General features: G+C 38.0%; 1 protein-coding gene across 2 annotated transcripts; it reads left to right on the top strand.

Moving 5' to 3' along the window:
• Positions 1-12,135: 12,135 nt before the first annotated feature.
• Positions 12,136-24,577, top strand: LOC117420393 (spondin-2-like). Of its 2 annotated transcripts, XM_034033814.2 has the most exons (7): positions 12,136-12,475; positions 13,429-13,662; positions 14,512-14,735; positions 17,623-17,814; positions 19,695-19,875; positions 21,388-21,604; positions 23,059-24,577. In XM_034033814.2, exons 2-6 carry the CDS (start codon positions 13,440-13,442, stop codon positions 21,564-21,566), a joined length of 999 nt encoding a protein of 332 aa, XP_033889705.1. In that variant the 5' UTR covers positions 12,136-12,475; positions 13,429-13,439; the 3' UTR covers positions 21,567-21,604; positions 23,059-24,577. The 2 variants fall into 2 exon arrangements, with proteins under 2 accessions (XP_033889705.1, XP_033889704.1); XM_034033813.3 differs by having other exon boundaries at positions 21,388-24,577.
• The last annotated feature ends 1,019 nt before the right edge of the window (positions 24,578-25,596 follow it).

Raw genomic sequence — 25,596 nt, 5'->3', positions numbered from 1 at the left:
AGCTGATGCATAGTTCACACACCCTAGTCTCTGTAAGTTGCCTTGGATAAAGGCGTCTGCTAAATAAATAAATAATAATATTGCTTTACAGATTGATATTGCTTTGCAGAGATATTGTCTTGCAGATATTGCTTTGCAGAGATATTGTTTTGCAGATAGATATTGCTTTGCAGATGGTTATTGCTTTGCAGAGATATTGCTTTGTAGAGATATTGCTTTGCAGATGGATATTGCTTTGCAGATGGTTATTGCTTTGCAGATAGATATTGCTTTGTAGATGGATATTGCCTTGCAGATGGGTATTGTTTTACAGATTGATATTGTTTTACAGATTGATATTGCTTTGTAGATGGATATTGCTTTGCAGAGATATTGCTTTGTAGAGATATTGCTTTGCAGATAGATATTGCTTTGCAGATGGATATTGCCTTGCAGATGGGTATTGTTTTACAGATTGATATTGTTTTACAGATTGATATTGTTTTGCAGATGGTTATTGCTTTGCAGAGATATTGCTTTGTAGAGATATTGTTTTGCAGATGGATATTGCCTTGCAGATGGATATTGCTTTGCAGATAGATATTGCTTTGTAGATGGATATTGCTTTGCAGAGATATTGCTTTACAGATGGATATTGTTTTACAGATTGATATTGCTTTGCAGATTGATATTGCTTTGCAGATTTAGCTGTTGCCTTGTTCTAAAAAAAAGCGCTGTTGTAAAAAAGGAAAGGTTTTGAAAGTGAGTAACAAAACCATTGATGTCATACGTTACATTATATAAATACTGTATGATCATCACTTCCAAGAGATTACTGAGATTATTTCAATACATGATTTGAATAATAACCAGAGCATGATCTTGTATAACCATTTATGTATTTTATTGGGTTTCCTTCAGTGGATTTTACAACATGAAAACCGTATATAGTTTTATTTCAAGCTGCAGATAGGTTTACTGTTAATTATGTCAGATAATTTGCCTTTGTGAAGTTTTCCCATTGTGGCTTGCCAAATATACAGCTGGCTAATTAATTTTTTCTTTATCGTCTCTCATGCATGTGTAGAATTTTTAACTCAGTTGCTGCTGAGCTCCCAGTCACAAGGACAAGAACATCATCGATGTTCTAACAGATAATGACCTTAAAAAAACTCAGAAGGATTCATTTTGTGTCAATTAAATCTGGTCAAGGTTAATCCTTTCTAGCAATTCGTGAAATTGAATCCCATCTGATGAAGTCAGTCCCTACGGTGATCAATCAGTCTTGTTCTATGTGTTAATTAAACGGGAGGCGTTGATGGAATGAAGAAACCGCCGTTACTGAACCAGCCCTGTCTGCAATCCTTTCAGTACAGATACCGAGACACCCCAACAAAAACACCACTCCAGAGCAAGCACTGCTGGAGGCTCTTGTTCAACCACAGTACAAAATGGAATTCTACATCCTACGTCATGTTCGTTGGTCAAGGTGATATACTGGAGCAAATTTAAACTTGGATAGTTTTGCAGCTATTATGGTACAGCAATGATGCCATGACCAATGTAGTACTCTTTTAAAGAGTCTACAGCCGTATAAAATAAAGGGCAGCAAAGCTTAATAAGCTGCAGTATTATTATTATTATTTATTTCTTAGCAGACGCCCTTATCCAGGGCGACTTACAATTGTTACAAGATATCACATTATTTTTACATACAATTACCCATTTATGCAGTTGGGTTTTTACTGGAGCAATCTAGGTAAAGTACCTTGCTCAAGGGTACAGCAGCAGTGTCCCCCACCTGGGATTGAACCCACGACCATCCGGTCAAGAGTCCAGAGCCCTAACCACTACTCCACACTGCTGCCCAGTATACTGTAGGGCGTGGCTCTAATCTTCCTTCCACATCATGGGGCTAGACTAAAGAAAGTGTTTTCTCACACCACATCTGGTTTGGTCAAAAACTGGAATAGTGGAATAATAATAGATGTAGCTGTCATTTTTCACATCCAATGTCAATTAAACATTGCCCTCCTAGTAAAAATGATGACGATTAGAAATCTCTTGTCTTTTACCTTACTATGATGTCATCGTGTAATTTGATGAACTGTTGCTGCGATGCTAAAGGGTAAGGAAAAGCAATTCTGACGTGTTGCACTCTGCTCTTATCCAGCAGCACTGTCTCCAAGGAATGTAATGTATAACCACTTCAGTCATGATATTATAATAAAAAACAGACATTTGAAAACAGCTTGTGTCAACTCTATGGAGTTCGAGATGTTGCCCTGACATAATTTGGAGAGAAAAAAAAAACATTATGCATTATATATGTTTTCAGAATAATTCTAAATAATTACGCAATTACATAATCTGTGCCAAGTGGACATTTTAGCAACCAGTAAAGGATTTATTTTATTCCTATGTGCTTTTTCGAAGTCCAATTAAATTATCCCTGCTTCAGTTGAGTCAAATCTTTCATCGGTCACTCATAATATGTTACTTGATTAAACATCCTAGGATGATCTTTTAATTAGCTGTGCAAAGCACATTTCTTAAGGAAACAGCCTGTAAGCCCAATTGTGCATAAATGACTGATCTGCAATTTGCTAATCAAGATTTCTTAGGTCTGGTACAGCACATGAAAAGAAAGCTATGTCAGTGTTCAGAGTGTTTTAGCTATACATTTATTTTTTTACATTCCCATTAGTAAAGAAAATTATTAATTCTGTTTTGTTGACAAAAACAGAATCTCATTCTTGTGAACCGAATGTGTCAGTCAGATCCAGAGGAGGATCGTCCACTAGGGGCGCTAGGGCGCCGCCCCACCATAGCAGAACACAAGAAAAAAAAAAAAAAGCATAAAAACGACTGTGAACATTTAAGTGCTTAATTCTGGCATTTACTCACGTTCTTAGTTGTTATTATCCACAGCAAATGTGCATTTTATGGAAAAAAAGTATTTATGCCAAATCGCTGGTTATGCTTATCGTATGCCTCTTCTCCTGCTTCTTGGGGTTGCACCCGGAGGATGACCGTTTATGAGCATGCGTAGTTAAGATTTTCGGCCGAAATTGTAGCCTAAAATATTGCTATATTTATCAAGACGATTAATGTTGTAACCAAATAGCAGCCTCAGAATAAGAACATTAAACAAGGAGAAAGAGAAGAAGTAGTTTGCAGCTCGGAGCCATTTTTGTTAGAAAGTGAACGATGACAGAACAAGAAACGCCAATGAACGCAGTGCTGTCTCTAAGTCCGTTTGAGCGAAGAACTCTGCCAGAAAAATTACAGATCAAGGAGCTGGGCCCGGACCAGCCAAATATTACAGTAAATCAGCAAAGCAGCGACAGGGGGAAATTGTACAACCAGACATTTTCCAAAACATGGTACGAGAAAAAGCCCTGGCTGTGTGGGTGTGCAACACGCAACGTGGTGTTCTGCTTTCCATGTCTGCTGTTTCGGACAAATGCTTCGGATTTGGACTGGACAGACCAAGGAGTGAGCGTCATGAAGCACATCTCGGAAAAGACGAAAAAGCACGAACACGGTAAAACTGGTCAGATCGTTAAAACAGGGCCCAAAAGAGCATGGGAGTGTTCTGAGTGTAAAAATATGTAATTGATTTTAACATAGTTCTGGTATTTTAAAATCCTGTTAAGTCACTGCATATCTAATTGTATTATGTTAAGTTTCCTATTTTATAATGCATAATGTTGTTTTTTTTCTAAATTATGTCAGGGCAACTTCTCTAACTCCATAGAGTTGACACAAGCTCTGAATACGAAATTTAAAAAGTGATCTATAAGCAAAATTAAATTATATATATATATATCTGTTTCACTTGCTGAGTGAGTGAGCGAGTGACGGGGGACGGAGGACAGGCGAAAAATTTAGAATCAGGAGTTTTCCTTAAGTTAGGCATGTATAGCTCACCTTCGAACCATGAGCACCGTTGCTGCCTTTATTACAAATGCTTTCCTGTTTAAAAAATATTGCGTCTTAAACAACAATAACTAAGTCAGCATTTTTTTTTTTCATTGGTCTGCATGCTACCTGCGTACCAGTTATGTGAACCCCTGTCTATAAGGCTTTGTCTCACCTGCCTGGCACTTGCAGCATCTGCAACCTCCAACATTGGGGCTTCAAGTTCAGCATCTGCTTCCCTGAAACTTTGTATTCTTGCCTCTGTAAGTTCAACATCCATTACGGAGAGCTATGTTGTGTAAAACACAATAAGCCCAGATGATCTTACTACCCTTCTGAGGAGTGTACTGTAGTGTTCCCCCAGAGACATCCAAACAAGGATTCCAAATGTTCGTTCAATTACAGTATGAGCACATTTAAAGGTACGGTTATACCTCTGTTCGACAGGGGTCGTGGGGTTGAGCAGCGGTGTCAGTAGTCACCGCTTCAGTGGATACCCGCTGTCCCCTATCAACCAGCCTCTCAGACTATCATCCCGCTGAAACGCAGCTGCCACCTGTGAATTAGCAAGGATAAAATGAGTCATGAGCGGAGCAATGATAGTTTTCATACACATTTGTGATGTAGTTGTTTGCATGTAAATGAGGACACTCCCCTAAAGTTCAGGCCATGTCGAGTGCTAACGCTGACCACTAAAACATGGTTGCTAAATCACATATGTGGACAAAGTCTGTTTGCCCACATGTGCGCCTGATTCTGGTGCGCTAACTGTTCGCAAAAGTGTTTTGCGATTGCCTAAGGGGTTTGCGAACGTTGCTAAGTAGGGCCCCTATACTTTAATCTTGCACTTGTCAACAAAATCACAGAGGCACTGACCCTACTGACCAATCAATACCAATACAATACATTACACTATCCAGAGGTGATGTTTAAAATAGCATGACTGTAAATTACAAAGTTAATTATTCTTTCAGACAAGCAATTTTATTGTTCATGAAGTGACCAAAGCCTACTGCCGTGATGCTCAGTTGAATGTTAAAAGGGCGGTGCAAAGATGTATACAGAGCAGTCTACACAAGTTTCAATTGATCACCTACCCCCCCCCCCCCCCAAAAAAAAAAAGAAAAAGATCTTTATTTTGGCTGCCATGCCCTTTTTCAGAATACACAGGACCAGGAAAATCTGATCTGAATTATAATCAGCTAAATAACTATGAGCATATCCCTGCATGTCCATTGGGTTTCTCTCCTTACTTTAGCAACCCATAACATTAAATCTCTCGATCTCCGGTCAGTGATACCTCAGTCTCTGCTAAGATTAAAAGTGCATTTATTTCCAGGATCAAACCATAATCCCTTACACTGAAATCCAGACCCACTAAGACTGCTGTCTCAGAATTGTCATGTTGACACAGTCACTTACTAATTATCTTTACAACAGTCCAGCATATTTTTGTGTATTTGCTCCATAGCTTGGTTATTAGCAGGCAACACCTTGGAGGTCCCTTAAGTTCACACTTAATGTATAATATTTCAATATAATGAATGTTGGAAGGAAAGGAAAGAAAAAGCCACAATGATAACAGGAGATTTTTCGGGAACTTTTCAGCATGGCCAATAGGAAAAATGGAAAAGGAAGGCTGGGATTACCATGGAATTTCACAAGAAAGCTTGAATATAATACCTCCTCTTAATACACATGTGAGAAATAAGAAACAGTAGAGTCGGTCAGCTCTGTTGTATTTCAAGTATTTAATTCCACTCGATGCTCTAAAAAAATAAGATAGGGGCTTTGTGGTGCGGTGGCCTAATTCTGGTGGATGGGGTCTGCATTGCTTTCCTTGGGGGGGGGGGGGGGGGGGTCTATGCTTCCTGCCTTGGAGGCTTAGTGCTGCAAGTGGGGTCTGGACCTGAACCATGTACATGAAAGGCAAGTCTCAAGTGAACTGGGGTGGTGCCCAAAGCAAATCATTCCAATCGGAAAAGGGCGCAAACTCTAAGACACCATTCTCAGTGCTATGTCCTGAGCGAAAAACAGGCTGAAACTTCTCCAATAGCGCACTTCTACAAAAATGACCTTGAAGCTGAGTAGCCACAACTTTTTCATACACTTTAGCAAGAAAATGGATATTAGATATGGATAATAGGCCTATAATTTCCAAGGTCATGTTGGGAAAGGTTATGTTTCTTCAGAAGTGGTTTCACCTCTGCCAGTGTTAGAGTAAGGGGGACCCTTCCAGATGTCAGAGAGGAATTAACAATATGAGTTACAATAGGACCCAAAACAGGCAGACATTCCTTCATAAGCCAGGTAGGCCAAGGATTTAAACTACAGGTCTTAAGATTTAGTTTAATAATCACAAGCCTTAAGCTCCACCTCAGGTATCACAGTAAATTCCATGAAACCAGCAGTGGTATTATAGAAGCAATCTGAAGATGGATGAACGGCAGCAGTAGTAGCAGAAGGCAACTGGGCCCTAATCACTTCAATTTTATCAGTGAAAAATGTTACACATTTCTCACAAATAATCTGGTTTATCTCCACACACTGGTGTAGTTGTTTTAGAGTTTAAGAGTTTATCAACAATATTAAACAATGCAGCTGGATGATTTTTACTGGTGGAAATAATATTAGAAAAATAAGATGATTTAGCAGTGGTCAAGGCCAGTTTATATTGTTTTGTGTGTGACTTCCAGATATCAACGTCAACACAGAGCCTAGTTGCCCTCCATTTCTGTTCCAGCCTGCCACCTTTAGCTTTTAGTTCACTAAGATCCTTGGTGTAGCAGGGAGAAAAGCGTTTCAAACAGATGCTACGTGTGCAGAGTGGTGCTACCTTTTCAGCTGGTAATGACAGCCCATTGTTTAGCACTGAGTCAGTAGCCAGAATGGTCAACTTAACAGGATCTAAAAGGCGTTGAGGTCTAAATACAACAGTTTGTGGTACTACAGCAAGAAGAGGTGAAGAGACCAGAAAATGATCAGAGAAAGTAAGTGGAATAAGAGAAGAGAGTTACTGAGAGATAAACCTAATGTAATGACTAAAGTCTAAAGTATGCCTCTTGACATGAGTAGGTGCTGAAATGTGCTGAATCAAATTTCAGGAATCTAAAAGAGCAAAGAATCTTTTAGAGATGCTATCCAAGCAGTTGTCTATATGGATGTTAAAATCCCCCAAAATCAAAAGTCTAGAATGACAAGAGACAAGTGAAGACAGCAGCTCAGAAACCTCATAAAAAATAAATAATGATATTTAGGAGATCGATAAATCAGTAGCACAGTGATAGGTAGAGAGCAGCCAAAAGAAAATAGTAGGTTCTCAAATGAGCTATAAGATGCACTGTCTAACTTATGAATAGCGAATTTAGTATGGCAAAAGGCAGTAACACCCCCACCACGTTTACCCACACAGGGTTTATGTACGAATGAAAACCCGGGCGGGCAGGACATTTAAGGGAAGGATATCATTTTTGTCCACCCAGGCTTCTGTTATACAGAGAGCATCTAGCTCTGAGCCCAACATTTGATCTGTGATTGACAGAGATTTATTACAAATAGAGCATGCATTTACAAGGCCTATTTGAATAAAAGAGGGTTTCCTATCCACCATATAATTTGTGTCTGGCATATCTAAGATCTGTGGCAGTGGCTGCAAGTTAGACTGATTTACACCATGATCCTTAGTAGTGGCACTCTGGCGTCGCCTAGATACATAAAATACAGCCGGTACGGACCCAGGTGATACAAAACAGCCAGAGCCACGGTGGCAACAACGCAAAATACCATGCAAGCAAAGTACCAGGCATGTAAAACCTCTTGAGATAAAGTGCCAACAGCTCTCAACCAGAGTAAACATTCTGGAGAGTATCTGCACATACTATAACGGTTATATAGGTATGAATTTTCACCTCCCCTCCCAACAGCGGCTCCACAGACCAGCAGGCGAGGGACCAGCAGTAACACAGGGGCAGGTTGGGGCCGCAGAGCTCATGACAAGAACAAGTATCGACCCGTTACAGACTCTCAGCTCAGGTAGCAGCTCTTTGCAGCCAGGTTCTCAGCTCAAGCAGCAGGCAGGAATACAAACAGTGACCACCTGCAGATTTCCAGCTCATGCAGCTCGAGCAGCTCCCGACTTGGACCGCAGACTCCCGAGCTTGGGTTTACAAAAACACCCGGCTCGAATGGCTTAAATACCGGCCACTAAGATTTCAGTTTACAAAAGCTTTTATTTTGAAACTCAAACTCAATGTTGACAGGTATGTGTATGTAATCCATAGCCATAGACAGAATATCTAACTTTTCCTTTTAACTTAACTGCAGTGATTCCTAGAATTGTAACATCTGGAAATATGTATTCCAAATAATTTTAGGAACAGAATTAATTCATACAAGATGAGGATAATACAACCCCTTAAAAATAAATGGATGTAAAACATTTAACAGAACGACAGTCAAGCATTATCATAAGGGAATGACTTTCAATACAATTTCATAGGCAACTAGCAAACAGGTGTGATTAATCGGTTAATCAATCTTAGATCGGATGATTAATCAATCAATAAAAAATGTCAAGATTTAAACCCCTAATATTTATGAACTATGTGCTTGAAATCATGCAAAGTACTAAGTTTAAGCTCTTTGAGAAGATGGTTCCACGACCATCCAGGACCAATGTCTCTAGTCGTTCCCCTAACGTTATCTATTGTTAATTTAAGTACAGATAATTAACATGTAAGACATGTATGAGGAAGACTGTAAACTACATGTTTACTTCTTGGCCAGAAGTAAAAACAATGCCGGTCACGTGTCAACGTTAAGGGTTGTCCCAGGTTCTATATATAGTAGACATGCAAAGTATGTGGTATTTTTAAAATCTATACAGAATCAAACCAGGCACAATGATGTCATAAAAACTAGGCCACTGGGTACTGTGTTACAACGGCTTCACGTGTATCCACTCTCAGGGAACCAATAATCCATGCCAGGTTTTAATTGCTTTTAATTTAGGTTTAGGTGTAACCATCTGCATTTGTAGCACTTGAATGAGCTGCACTTCATGCTTGTTGCTCAGTAACTGGAATAAGGAACAAGGGATGAAAGCCCTTGCTTTAGAAGAATTTTTAAATGGTCACGGTTAATTAATTACGAACGATGTCTTATTATTTCGGGACTGCAACCCGTTGTTTTGGAACAGTGCAATAAACATTGCTGTGTATTGCCTGGGATTATTCTTTGCGGTCGCCAGACCAGGATTATAAAATAAAACCTGTTTGGATCGTGAACTTTGTTGTCTGTCTTCTGTTTCACAATCACATCACCACTACACCTGCGCACTGCAAACCACTTTGCCACAGTCACATACCTCACTTCCTGTCTCATAGACTAGATAAGGGGAACTAATCAAAATGAATGTTAACAAGATCAAGAAAAATTAATGGAAGCAGAGTTCGCTGTTATGGAAACTACTAGCGTACAGGGAGACAGCTCACCTGTCAGTTTATTGTATTATTGTATTTGTGCAGAGAAACACGGCCCCTTTGTGTACTCTGTAAAACATCCTATTTTCATGGTTTAAATAAGGGCCATATGATTTAGACCGACCACTGCTTAGATCAAACTAATTGAGATCAAATATTTTCTTTGGAAAAGAAAAAACTTGGGCAGGTAGCTTCTCAGTGAGATCTTGGAATTAAACATCTGGACCTACAGTAAATGGCCATGTGTTTCAATTATGTTTGGTGCAAAAGTTCAATTTCAATTAAAGAAAATATGCAAGTTCTAAACAAAACTTTCTTTTGTAAGTTAAAGCAGGTGCTGTGAGCTATATTCTTAAAAAAGTGGCTCAGTTAAATGTGCTTTTGAAGACTAGCATCACTCTTCTTCTGTGCCCTCTTGCTCATGCTGCATATATAGTAGGTGGGACATTGTTAATTCCATTTTTTGAAAGTGTGCTTGGTGCATAGGGAGAACACAGCAACTGTGATTGGGAGCATGGTTTCCAAGTTAATATTGAGGGTATACACGCACTGAAATAAGACATTTATATTTGCTATGAAGCCAACAAGGTGTCCAGCTCAAATGACCTCAATTAGAGTACTGATACAACCTTTGATTACATCTTAGTAAGTTTTAACCATGATTGATGTTCTGTTTTTGAAATCGTTTTGCTAATTGTGTGTTTAAACTATATCTGTGCCAACAACAACTGGAATAAACACATAATCACATGGAGAAGATGTGTGACGTGCCTAGGTGGATTTCCGACTGATTTTATTTTATTTTTTTTCATTTGGCTGGCTTCCGAATTTAATCTCCCCAAGATGCCAAAGAAGATGAGCTGTCACTTCAGCTGTATGCCCTTCCAATTAAAGTCAGAATAAACAGCATTTATCTTCTGCAAGAATCAGCAATAGTAAAAAGCCTTGCTATATTAAGACGGGTGGGTTTGGCCTTTCAGGGTGTCTGGCCTTCTTTGGTTCACTTTAATAAAAATATTTATGTTTCATCCCTGGTTGGACCTTTATTGTACCATGGCCAACATTTTTGGGGCAGAACCTTATAAAAAAATATATATATATATATTTTCCAAAATCTAAAAATCGTATTTATTACAACGAGAGCCTTTGTTCTTGTCAGCATCCATCATCGTACTGTCAATCATATTCTGAATAGTTTCCAGCTGAAACATTTCCTTCCATCCCTTACGTTCCTTCTTTTTACTTGGCCTTATCCCACAACATTTCCAAGGAGAACCCAGGTATTCTCAGTTGGATTGAAATCAGGTGTTTTTTCTGAAAAAAAAATCTGAATAGGCTTTTGTCGAATGGCAGGGTACCCCAGCATCCACTTGCTCTGTAAATTGCTCTGTGGATAGTCTATTGCATACAGCAGGCTAGGCATTGTTCAGCAGACACAAGGAAACATGTTACCCACAGTGGACCTGACTTCTATTTGAGAGGCAGGATTCCAGAAGCATTTTGCCATTCGCCAATCAGGAGAGATTTTTTGAGCATGTGATCATGCAAGATGGCAATTCAATTGCGTATTATTATCTCATTGGCACCACTCAAGTCCAGGTTTAGTACTGGCCTGTAGCGACAGCTCCAGATCGTGTTAGCAGGCTAATAAATAACAAACAGTACAATTAGAACCAACAAAACAAACAAACACTAGACACTCACGGTAATATTTTGTCCTTTAGCGTTCTCTTAACCATAAACGAACAGATCACCTAGCCACGTCACTTTTTGTACCTTCAGTCACGCCCCCTTGGTTAGCGAGTGCAACCGTTTCTCCTCCAATCCGTGGTTGCCACATCGCTTTCCCTCTGGAGCAATGACTTAATATACCACAGCTGTGCTCCCTTTCTAGATGGCCGACTTCCACCTAACCCTGGGAATGAATTGTCAGGCCATCCAGTCCAGGGCACTCTGTTCCTTTTACACTGCGTCCTCACAGGTCGGGAGGGAGATTTATCATCCAGGAATCATTCTGTCTCTGTCACAGTGACCTGCAACAATTAAGCTTTTTAACAAGAAATGCATTCATTAACGACCTCAATTTCAAAGCATTAACAGATTAATTTTTTTAACAAATTTTGTATGAAAATCACTTGCTACTAAAGCTGTTGTTACTGTATCGCGAGTTTGATACAATAACACTATTTTTTGAAAATCCTGTCCAGTAGCTGTTACTGAAGAAGTCTTTGCCAATGTGTATAACACTTTATAAAACATAGAACAAGAATAGCATTATATACAGTAACTGTAAATATTCTCGAAAGGCCACTACATAGTTTTTTCTTTGGTCAGGTGGTACTCTACCATAATTCACAGAAGGTCCACCATCCACCATTCAAAATGGGAGCGGTCCAGATGGGTTTTCAGGGGTTTTTACATCAAAATAAATTAATTCGATTAATCCATAGAATATTCTGATTATCATCATTAATAAATAAATCAATGCAAAAAAAAACCCAAACCTGATCATTGATTGTTTTAGGGTAGAATCAGATCACAAAAAACAAATCAAGTAACAAAGGAATGCTAAAGTGGAAAAAGCTGCTGTGGCACAAGCATGAACACAGAGAAATGATTACGACAGCATGTATTGCATGATTTTCTACATATGTGGGTTAGAATTGCTGCTGGCAGTCCCCCGGTTCGAAATAGTAATTAGCAGCAAAGTCTGGAAACTAGTCTATTCAGCAGAAAGCTTCAGTCTTCCACACAATGCTGCTGAGGCATAAGAAAAAGCCTTCACAGTTCAGGGAATGCTGCCTTAACTTGCACAGGCTGAGAGATTAAAAAAAAAAAAAAATTTACAAGCATCTGGAGCTGTGTGAGACAGGGCTGATGAAGGAAGAAAGGCTAGTGTTGGTGAAAGTATCTCTGAGACTGGGAAGGAAGGGGGGGGGGGTCAAAAGGTTAGAATAACTGTTTGACTTGAGAGACTCTGGAAAGGCATAAATAGCAGAGTCTAACTGTCCTCTCCTGCAGTACTTGTGTTCTGCCAGCCCAGCCACAGGTGCTCCCATCTCCTGCCTGCTTCTCTGTAACAAGGTCATTAAGTAAGTACAGCAATTTAGTGTTTTTTTCTCGACTTGCTTTTATCATATACTACCTTACTTTCTTTTTTCTTTGTTTTCTATTTTTTTTTTACTAAATATAATTAGGATAAAATTAAATTTGTTTACACGTAACTTCCAGAAAGCTTCAAATATAAATATGTACAGATATAGCTGTAATACATTTACATGCAGTGCAAGACACAGCTGTTCATTTCTTGCTGATGTGTCAGTGAAAGGCAGAGTGCAATAAATGATTTTGCATATATTTGCATTGATTTACTTAAAACTTTGGAAATGTTCCTGCCTTAAATTGAAATCATTCACGATTGAATTTTCTTGTAATCTCAGGGAGCATTTTGTGATTTCTGGATTCATTTTAGAATAATTTTGTATTAGAAGTGCATTTATTTTCCATTCATCCAAAATACTTTATGTAGTTTCTTTCACAGGCATGCATTTGTAAATGTTTTAAAAAACAAATTCTCTTTGAATACAAAAACGTTTTTTTTATTCTTTTCTGGTTTGCAACATGTATAATACGTATGGCATTTTGCCTTTAGTGTGTCAACATGTCACTTAATTTTGCATGCAAATGTGTACATTTATACACTTATATAGGATATTTATATACACTCTCTATGTAAAACATGTTGAGAAAGGTGTTTTATTGATTAAAGTGGTCCTTTTTTTATATGTATAGTCAATCTATTTGTACATTATACATTCATGTTAAGACATTTACAGTGTGATTTAATGGGAGTAGTTAAAATCTGGCTTTAAGTCAGCTGCCAGCACAACTTAAATTCTTTCCTTATTATTCATAATAATGTAATCCTGTAATAATTTAGACTGTTGAGGTCAATCCAATTCAACCCAAACTTTCCCCCCAGCACGTGAATTTAATAGGGGTTGTCATGCAGCCTAAAGTTAACTGTGGCTCTTTCGATCCACAGTCTGGTTAATCATGGAAAAGCTGATGTCTGTTTGTAAACCAAGTCAAGTATCCTGGCTTGCCCTCCTCGCAGTGCTGGGCTGTGCTAGTGCCCTGCCTGTAGATGTGGATCCTGTCTGCACAGCGGGAGGCCATGCAAAGTACAGACTTGCCTTCACAGGGAAGTGGAGTCAGACTGCCTTTCCAAAGCAATACCCTCTCTTTAGACCCCCGGCACAGTGGTCACCAATCATAGGTAGGTCAATTTCAAATAAAAACAAACAAACAAACAAGCACTGTAACAAGAAACTGAAAACATCAACAGAAAGGTTTGATTGTATGTGTGTTTACAAGTCACATGCTCGGGCATATGAATGAACACATGAATTCATGACACATTTAAAGTGTCACGTAGAACATGTTTTTTTTGTGTGTGTGTGTTTTTTTTAAATCACAATAATGTATTGCTGAAGTTACATTTCATAATAAGGCCATTTAAGGTTACATTTTTTACATTCAGGGACTGCAGCATTGCACTGTTCAATGCAAGCACTGTTTAACTGCGCAGGTCATGTTGACAGCAACATGTTAAAAGTCACTGACCATGCAATATGTATGTATCCATAGGTTTAGCCTTCTCTGTTTAAAGTACAAAACAAAGCAGCCAACTTAGATACTGAAAAGCTTTAGGCATACAGTAGGGTTGATGTCACCAGTGCAATGCCTCCCATGGGCAACCCCAGTGCAGGAAAGAGACATACCCAGTAAAAAAAGGGCTAGCTAAGCACTAAGGAAAGAACAGCAAGCAGTGAGTATATCATAAAATACATGCTGTTTTGGTATTACTAAACTGTATTAAAAGGCAGCTGCAAGTTTATGATTTAAGTTAGAATTACTTCCTTGTTTAGGTGGAATAAAATAAAAAAGATGGGGGGTTTGGCTCCGTTTGTGAGAACGAAAGCAGCCAGAAGAATCACCTTACATTTGTATTTAAATTAGGGAATCAGTGGAGAATAAAACCATATAATACTTGCAATACCCCCAGAAATAAAATCACATTTGAGTCTATATCTAACAACAGACATCTCTCAACATCTCTCAACAGCTGTAACTCATAGTTCTGACTACCACATATGGCAAAGAAATGAATATGCCAGTACCGGAGTGAGAGAGTTTACTGAGAAAGGAGAAGCCTGGACGTTAATGAAGGAGGTGGAGTCAGCCGGGGAGAAGATTCAGAGTGTTTATGGGATTTTCTCTGCCCCAGCGATCACCAGTGGGACTGGCCAGAATTCAGCCGATTTTGAGGTCTTTGCAAGGCACTCCTTAGTAAGTTTTTTTTTTTTTTGTGGCATTGTGGTAAACAACACAATAAACCTACACTTAAAAAAGAATCACTAACACACCATGGATCATTTTTGCTGTAGCAATAAACAACTGGAAGCTATATTCAGAAATGTGAAGAAAAAAAAAAACAGTAACTTAGGACACTGTTTCTGAACATGTCTGTAAATCTTAATAAGTTCAACACATGTGACCAGTAGTACACATAGGTATGCATCATTTGTGATTGAATTTGACTATCCATTCATTGTACTTGTTAATATGTAAACAGAATACTCAGTGAAAGTTCACGGAATGCTGTGTTCATTCTGCTCATGGCTCTAAACAACCCACTTGCTCAGTGAGGTAGACCTGTGGGTGGAATAATTAACAACAGTATCTTCTCTATACGGATTTAATGGGTCATGTTTCTCCTCTTGTAAACATCCCCAGGCTACAGCCCACATTTGGTTTTGGTCAAAGAGTGTTGCAATACCCTAATATAGTAATTTACATAATTTGTATTTTAAAAGTAAACTGATGCTTTTAGACAGTTTAATCTCCAGCTTCCCTCTGGAAATTGTATGCCAGTAATAATGTTATTATTACAATGGTATGCAGTAGCTATATATTATACCGCACTTCTTTTGCGATGTGAGGGATGAATTCCTGAGGTGATCATTTATGTAGAATGATGCAAAATGAATGGTACTTATGTATTTAACATTGTATATATGGTTAGCCTGTGTGACCCACACTCTGCCCATTAGAAAAGGCTGTAATTCATGGTTGTGATCAGAACTGTGAGTTTTATGACTGCTTGACATCAGTAGAATGCAATGACATAACGCCCCTGTGACACGCTGCCTAGTTTAATGGACAAACCATGATACAGTGTGATCTCAAAGTGAACCAAAATACTGTAATTCAAAGCCTGGTGTTTTATGTTCTGTAATTATAATACTTTTACTAAATACAGGACACAGTATGTATGTACTTCGACAAACAATAATTATCACAGAATGACAAAGAAATAGTTGCATCAAATGGAAAATGCATGGCTAAAGCAGTGCGTGTCTTATTTTAGTTAATTATATGGAAAGAGAATGTTAAGACCACTTCACATTTTCCTTTTATCAATCCACTGGCATACTACAGAGACTAGCATATCGAAAATATGAAATCATAGCAAATGTATTCCAAACACAAAAACTGCATAGAGAAGCCAAAATCCATTAATTTAGGCACATTCAAGCTTAGAGATAAAAAAAGCAAAATGCTTACAGAAGCCTTTACCTCAAAGTTCTGCATACATATTACACTCCCCAAGTTAAATAGCATCGCTAAATCATTTCTTTTTGCCGGTGGAACTTCACAGTCATTTAAAAAGCAGCTGGGATCTCTCACATCAGTCTTTAATCCAAAACAAATGTTCCCTGTCTCACTAAAGCGAGAGAAAGTATTCAGCAGCACATCTGTTTAGATAGTTGTGAGAGTCAATCACGTTTGCAAAGAGAAGTTTCACACAGACTTGATTCAGAGGTAGTCAATGCCTGCAGAACAAAAGTCACAAGCAGATAACACTACCTCTGGGAATAGTGTCAGTTGTGCTGGTATTGGTGAGGAGAATTCACTTGACATGATCAGTGGACAGCAAAATTAAATTTAAATCTGTTCACACAACATAAAAAAGGTAAAGAAACACGCTGCATAAAATAGCAACACTTTTCACCTGATTTACTCATCAGCTATTCTCATTCTGTGACACTGTTTATAATCCCCACTTAATAGCTGCAATGAATGGCTTTCAAGGTTCCTTGAATCATGCTGTCTCTTTGTATTAGAAACCTTTTGCTGCTGCCAGGACTTCTTTATAGACTTGAACAGCCAAGCACTGTACGGATACAAAGGATCAGCTGCATACAGTAAAGACATTTTATCGACCAAAAAGGTCCTTTTACGACTGATATTTTTTCTGCAGTGTGAGTTCTGTTGGATGTATTACATAAGCAATGTAATGGCCTAAAGACAATTTTGGTCAAAAAAGGGGCAGTTTTAAATCCTGACAATACATGGTTGTAATATGCTAATAAAATACCACTTTTTGGAGCTTAATTCTCTTAATGTCCTGATTTTGCATGTGACTTTAGAGTGGCTGGATCTGTTCAGGCACATGCGAATAATGACATTGCAATATGTGGAAATGATCTGACAGAATGGTAGGCTGGCCAGCAGTGCTAATAGGTGGGAACAAGGCCCATTTACAAGGTTTCACATGCCAAAAGAACCCCAGAACTACCATGGGTTGAGATTGTATGTCTGTCAACAGAAGTTTTGCACTGATTGTGGAATTCATATAGATTACAAAGATATTGGTATTAAAGACTAGTAGAAGATCAATTTGAGCCTACTAATAAATGTATCCTTTTCTGAGGTGATGTTTTAAAACTGCAGGTTGAGAAAGGGGTATTATTCACCATATACACGAAGTGACCTGGAGTCAAAGCTGCAGATCACAGAGCTGTCAATCAGCACACGGCCGAGATAACCCCAGAAGAGACCCTGTGAGCAGTTTAATAAAGTGAGGGCAATTCCCACATCAAATAATCTGCCTCTAGACCTAATAATAACCAACAAGACCTCAAAAGGTTATTGAGTTTTTTTTCACATTGAGAAAGCACTTTTAAGTGAGCATTAACACTCAGGTGTTGTTTCTGAATATGACCCTAGCTGTATATTGCTATAGCACCAATGACCCATGGTACACTACATACTGTAGTTCCCACAGGATAGAAAGATAAAATAGAGATGAATGTGCAAGTGTCTCTAATGCAGAGAGTCCATCCTCTACACCTACTATAAATTTAAACAAGCCCAACTTTGCGTTTTGCAGCTCTCTTTCATTGTACGGATCGTGCCCAGCCCGGATTGGTTTGTAGGTGTGGACAGTCTGAACCTGTGTGAGGGGGATCAGTGGAAAGAGCAGCTGTCCCTGGACCTTTACCCATGGGACGCAGGCACAGACAGTGGCTTCACCTTTTCATCTCCAAACTTCGCAACCATACCACAGGACACTGTTACTGAGGTAATCTGTGCATAATCTATTTTTACAATATCCCAGGCCTAGATTATTGATATTCATAATAATACTCAAAGCTTCAAGCCAAATACTATACAAGTCACTGTGTGAGGTACTCCACAAGCAAAAAAGAAACAAATGAGGCGAGGCAACAAACAAACATGTCCAAACACACCATCATTAAATGCACTTTTGTTTTTGCCAGAAAAGCAAAATACTGTATCCAAATAAGCTTTTAATACTGTAAATGTAAAAACCAAGATGTATATGTTATGCAGGATGCAACCTCAAAGCAAAGTCTTCAAGCGGGGCTGCTAGTAATGGACAGTCCATGTGTTTTGTAGTTCTATCTATGCATGCATTTTTCTGTGTGCTAATGCTTTATGAATTCAAGGCAGAGATTCCCGAACTCTTCTTCAAGCTCTTGCACTGAAATAAGCCTGGAAACCTGGTTTACAATAGCTTTGGGGTTTAGATTGCAATGATAAATGAGAGAGGTCAAACATCATTGAAATGCCAGTGCAAGCACGTGGAGAGCATGCACTTAGGAATGCGTATTTATGTGACATATGTACACAAGATGACATGGCCACAATTTCACTAAAACTGAGTTGACAAGGAGATAGATACAAATGGTGTGAATTACATAGCCTAGGCTTGAACCCACTTAACAAACACTAGGCTATACATGGGTTTAAATGACATATACATTCTTAAAGGGAATACAGGTATTTATAAATAAAATCTACTTGTATGTTTAGCTAATAATCGCCATAGCAATGGCCTTAAAATTACACGATATACAAAGGAAAAAAATATATACTATATCACTGGAGGCTGTGTGGTCCAGTGGTTAAAGAAAAGGGCTTGTAACCAGGAGGTCCCTGGTTCAAATCCCACCTCAGCCACTGACTCATTGTGTGACCATGAGCAAGTCCCTTAACCTCCATGTGCTCTGTCTTTCGGGTGAGACATAATTATAAGTGACTCTGCAGCTGATGCATAGTTCACACACCCTAGTCTCTGTAAGTTGCCTTGGATAAAGGCGTCTACTAAATAAACAAATAAATAAAATAACATCAAAGTGCTATTTAAAAATATTCTACATTGTGATTTATCAGTGTTTGTATCTCTTGTCAAACTGGATGTAGTCTTGCAGAGCTCCTTACATGACTCTAGTCTACACAGAACGCGCTCTTCTTCTTTCTTCAGGGGACCCTTTTTGATACACAAAGCAATTAAGTCAGAGGTAAAACAGCAACAAAAAAATGTTTTTGAAAACATAAAGTTTACAGTAAGAAAACTGGGGTAGTTGGATGCTAGGGAGTTATATAATTATTTTAAAGTTCAAACGGCCAAGATTTCCATTACACGAGAGTAGATGTTAAAACTTCATGCTGATTTGAGCTTGGCTCTCGCCAAGATAAGCACCAACTAAGACGTAGCTTTACAGTAAACTAATGTGATCTATATGTGTCTCCATCCATTTACGTTTCCTTCCATGTGATGATGTAGATATCCTTTTGTCTGGTGTTAATGGCTGAAGTGTAATGCTGGCTCCAGGGATCAGCTTATTTTGCCTCCCTAGCGCATCAGTACACACAACGGCTGCGATGCTGGCTCCAGGGATCAACCACAGTGCGGCCTCCCCAAAAGAGACTAAACAATACATCCACAAAAAAGTTGAAACATGCACAAAACATTAGTAAACTTTCAGACATATCAACATTTACTTTAAAGCTGACATATCTGGCAATCATATTCAATTATATATGTTATTCTTCCACAAGCATTCTGTTTGTATTTTGACTGTTCTGTATATTTAGTCCATAGTCAGTAACAATGCATGCATAATGAATAATGCTTTTTTTTCCTTCTGTCCGTAGATAACCTCTTCATTTCCAAGCCACCCAGCAAACTCCTTCTATTATCCCCGACTGAAGCATTTGCCTCCCATCGCGAGAGTCACAGTCACGAAGCTGAAGGGAAACCATATCATGAGCCTGCCTAAAGACCTGTCCCAATCCAATCTCATCCCTATAGGCAATGAAATAGAGTCACTGACAAGTACGTTGAAAACCCTCAAAGGATACTAATATACCTATTATTATTATTATTATTATTATTATTATTATTATTATTATTATTATTATTATTATTATTAATTTCTTAGCAGATGCCCTTATCCAGGGCGACTTACAATTGTTACAAGATATTACATTATTTTTACATACAATTACCCATTTATACAGTTGGGTTTTTGCTGGAGCAATCTAGGTAAAGTACTTTGCTCAAGGGTACAGCAGTAGTGTCCCCCACCTGGGATTGAACCCACGACCATCCAGTCAAGAGTCCAGAGCCCTAACCACTACTCTACACTGCATGGATCCCTTCTATGAATCAAGCAAGCTCTCGATCCTGAGTATATAATTTAATATTTTTGCATAAGGTGGGCAAAAAAAAAACTACTCCACACTGCTGCCCTACTGCATAGCTACTGCATAGCCACCCTCAAAAAACACATTTTCGACATTGCAATATTGGATGAACAACATTGTACTTGCATTGACGATCTCAACAGGTTTTTTAATAGTAAAAAAAACTGTAGTATGAGTAAAATAAAGTATTATTATATGCTAACACAAACAAATAGGTCTTTAGACGACTCAAACTACCAGTCTGAGAGCCAGTTAAGTAATGTAAAATGGAGACTTTGAAGGATGATCAGACAAATAAGATAAATGTATTTACATATATATTAATTTTATTGTAAAGAGGAATATAACCGGAAAACAAACCCTATTTTACAGTACCTTTCATTATAATAATAATTAAAAATAAAAAAAACTATATAACAAAATAAATACCTGTACATTTCCATGCAGTTATAAATAGAACATTCTTTTCTGAAATAAATAAGGGCATTAAATAAGGGCATTCTGAAATAAATAAGGGCAGTTTTTTTATTTAGACTAGTTTCATAGCTAACCCAGTATTAGTGGCTGGCTTCGGCCACTGGAGGATCCTTTGTCTTTAACAAGCCACAGCCTACTTACTGCATTAAAATACTGGTGTCAGTTTAGTGAGATAATATGTGATAATAATATGTTTGTTAGTCAGTGCTGTAAGTAGGTTGTGTTATGATGACGGGGGGTGGTATTAATCTGGTATTAATTTGACCCTCCGGAACGCTGTATAAAATACAGCTGCAAATGCCTATTACATGCCTGTTTCAGGTTATGTAATTATCATTTACTGGAAACAAAGATGTTATTGTAGTTGCAATTACCTGTTTGTATGCATTGAGTCATTCCATCTCAAGTGGACCAAGGGGGTGTTGCTTGCCAATTATTTGTTTTTTGGTTAAAATCCCTTGACACAAGCTATGATACTTACATTATTTAGGTCATGACAATGAGCATTCAGACACATTCTCACAATGTGGGGTATGAGTTAATGCTTTTGCATGCGCTTAACGACTATCCTGGACCCCTTTTCTCCATCGCATTTAGTTTATGCATCAGTAGTCACAAATGGAGGAAGCTTAGCTCCTTTTCACCATGTACCTTGTGGTTTCAGATACACCTCTTGACTGTGAAGTTTCCACGTGGTCCCCCTGGGGGTTGTGCAAAGGAAAGTGTGGCCAGACAGGCACCAAGCACAGAACGCGCTACATCAGTCTGCAACCCGCCAACGACGGTGTGGCCTGTCCAAACCTCGAGGACGAGAAGGAGTGTGAACCTGACAACTGCGTCTGAAGATGGACGTCACTGGACCCTCACAAACCAAGGGATATGTATCCTTTAAGCTGCTGTACACCTTATATCCTGTGTGTGGGTATATTACCATTCAAGAAAAAAAAAAAACTTTGAGATACACAAAGGTGCTCTTTAGTGCAGTTTAACTTATTTTTATTTCTTTACTTATTGTGATAGATTTTAATTATATTGCACATGTTAGATTCTGTATTTGGTAAAGCTTTTAAGTAACTAAAGGACTTGATTGGAGGAACCTATCCCACATGGAAATGCCACATATATCATTTAATAGTACAAGGAAACCAACTGCATTGCATCAACCACCTTTTAAGGGGTAATCCCTGGCTTATCCTGGCAAAGTATACGTTTACCAAATGTGCTCCAGTGTCAAGTGTACAAATGTTTTGGCTGTACCTTCTTCAATGTTATGGATAGATATTACTGAAAATAACATGCGATACAAAATGTAGAATATCTCTCTTTTGGCCAAAATTAATAATGCAGGGATTTACAATACCATTTCTAAAATTATGCAGAAACCCACAAACCATTACAATAACATAGAACTACTAACACTACTTCTTGTATCCCAATGTCTGCTTTTGAATTCTACTTTATTGCTAGATGTGTTAACTAAAATACTTCCGAAAACATGTCCATTGTTTTCAGATCGTGCACTCACAGTATGTTTCTTCCAGTTCACATACTTAGTACAACTATTCTTTATTAATCGTATATCAATTTAATAAAAAGACGTTTGCTTTCCAAAATGTATGTGGCTGATTATACAAATATAGTAACTGTATTATGCAACATTTGTCTAACATAACGGGACACATTTGCTTTTATTCAAATTTAAAACTTACAGAATCATCCATGCACATGTAGGTGGGGAGATGATGAGGGGAAGTGTATGGTAAATCGTGAGACACAGGTGCATGACAGAAGGACTACCAATACTGCTGTAATATGAATCTATGTCCTAGCATAACTTTCTGTTGTATGAAATTGCAGATGTTCAATGGCATAGTACAGTCTTTGTACAAGGGAGGAAAGGGTGATGGGCCGGCATTAGCATTCATAGTAACATGGATAGGGGGGGATGGGAGCACTTTAAGAACAGGACACCCATGCGACAGATGTATGACACAATGATATTGTCACCTGCAAAAACGGAAGTGTATGAGGTACACTGTTATGAAACTGTGTTTACATGGGCGAGTGGAATGTGCTGTGTCATGTCAGTTTGAGAGGGCAGCACCAACAACACGGATCAGCCAAGAGTTTTTCAGTGTCATACTGGATGAGCAACAGAATACAGTTTGATGGGAGGGATGGCCTCACCATCACAGTTGGGCTGTATATGTTGTGCTGTAATACCAGTATGTTCTGTATTCTCCAGTGTTTTAGGACTATGTTGGCAGATAGCACACACATGCGTTCTGTAAATATCCATCCTTATGCAGTGCGTCTTCCCTGACAACCTCGGCAGTCTCCCAGTAGGTCTCTAGGGAGCACTTAGAGGTCATACACCCAGTGGACCATGATGATGGATGTCTCTTGTGTTATCTGCAGAGAGCTGTATGTTGTTCGTCTTAACTGATGATGGCTGTCTGATTGCTTGTGTTGCCTTGCCCCTTCTACTGCTTGTAAGGAGGTGGGAGGGAATGCAGTTAGGGTTAAAAACCTTAACATCACATTTCCCTACTTTTGTCGTTTTAATATCAACCCTAACTGATGCATTAACAAAGTTTTTATACACACACACACACACACACACACACAAATACAGCGCTATTCTTAGATATCTCCAAAAATAAATTAAACCATGCCCTATAAAGTTAACCTGTCCAGTAGAGCATGTTTTGTTAATTTCAGACTTCAGTTAATAATACATATTAATACAAGGTACACCTGTAAAGTTCCCATTTCTATACCAGCCTTTCTGACATTTGCAGGTTGTAAAAACACTACCATACAGGATCAGTAGTCGTGAGACTACCATACAGGATCAGTAATCGTGAGACTACAATACAGGATCAGTAACTGTGAGACTACCATACAGGATTAGTAATCGTGAGAGTACCATACATGACTTCCATATAGTATTTTGTACTGCAAACATCTAAAGATGGCACAAACATCTGTAGTTACCACATGTATAATTTTGTATGCATGATAAGTTATGATTTTAGCTACAAAAACACTTCATGCTGAATGATTAGCAGAGTTTACAGCACTGTCACATAATGTAAGGAATCATGTTGTAGGAATGCCAGTATCTGTTTGAATTTGTAGAAAGAGCATTTTGATACAACTGGTATTTAGAAATTCTAAAATAAACGTAATACATTGAAAAGACTTTTGTCATTTAACTTAAGTTTATTTTTGTCTTTCTAAATTCAGCACTATTGAGTGTTTTATAGTTATGGTGATCAGTAACAGGCTTCTTTTTTATTTTTATTTTTTACAAAAATGATTTTACTAAAAATAATAATCAGAATTTTGAGTTAGGTAACAACTAACAAGAACAGCTTTGTTTTATAGTTAGTGAAAGATGTATCCATGTTTTTCTTTTAAAATGCATTCAGCTTTATTAGCAGCTTGATTCTCTGCAATGATAATGCAAGTTGATTAGAATGTTAGTGTATAAAATATTTGTAAATAGAATGTACATTTTATGTTCTGAACACATTGTATTTCAAAACTTCTCTTTAATTGTATTGTATTGTGTGCAAAACATATTGTAAAGAAGCTTTCATTTTCAAGCATTTTATACATAGCTGTGAGAGAAGTAACTGCTACATTGAGAGGTATTTTCCTTCTTTTGTTAACAAAGTCAAAACAGTGTGACATTTACACTCTGACAGGGCTGATGACATATTTACACTCTGAAAGGGCTGAAAGCCTACATTCCCCTTCCTTCTATCTTGAACATTTTTCAAAGACATTCATGTTTAGTTTTTACAACCTAGCAAGAATATATTCAAATAAATAAATATGATTGTGTACCTGCTGTGTGCTTGTATAATTTTTTCCACAAATCTGTTGTGGGATGGTTGGAGGTTGAAAAGGTACAGTAAAACATGCTGGTGACTTTTAAACATAAGAAAGAATACTATAGAACGATTAAGAACGCATTTCATGGGATATTAAACAGACAGAATATATATATATACTCACACACACACACACACACACCCAACTTCATAGGGTATAAAGTATTCATTTTAAATGTAGTTACAATATTAGTCAAAATAACAGCTCCATCTTCCTCTCAACAAAACAAAACAAACATAAAAACCCCACAAAAACACACCTTACCTCCTCTGCTGGACAGGTGGTTTTTTGCCAGGTGTTTATTTCTCACATCACATCATATCAACATGCTTCTCTGCAGCACCAATTCATCTGTATAAAACTCTGGTTCAGCTCCTGACTGGTCGAGAATATACAGTACAGCAGTCACTTCCACTTACTGTCTTCTGCAAAGTAGTAGCAATGTACATTTTTTACATTAAAAAAAAATGGATTTATATTGATCTCTTACATCACTTTGTCATCTGCCATATTCTTTCACATAGAGGGAAAAATAAGACATTTTTTATAGAATCCATCTGACACCATTGTTGCTGGTGAGTTCATTCTGCTAAACTTTATATAGACAACTAACCACAAATACTGTGTGAAAAAAAAGTAATCTGGAAATCCAAGAACAGCCTGTTTTTGTATGTATTTTGCAGATATATCAAAGAGAATACTTTGTTAAACTAAAACAGTTTCCTGAAGGCATCTACTATTATCACCTATACTATAGGGATGCATATCCATGCAGGGGAATATAGTGGATGTGGGCATGCGTATCACCACATTATACAACAACTTATAATATAGAGCATATATGCTGTACTCTTGTCTGTATGTCACACTAGAATTTTACACGCAATAAAATCGTTCACTAACAAAGACATCCTTTTATTCAGGGTATTTTAAAATGGAGTTCTGGGATGTCAGTAAACAGGGTTTTCAG

This window comes from Acipenser ruthenus, chromosome 1 (genome assembly GCF_902713425.1).
Source record: "Acipenser ruthenus chromosome 1, fAciRut3.2 maternal haplotype, whole genome shotgun sequence".
NCBI lineage: Eukaryota > Metazoa > Chordata > Actinopteri > Acipenseriformes > Acipenseridae > Acipenser > Acipenser ruthenus.
This window is presented reverse-complemented; position numbering and strand designations above follow the sequence as displayed.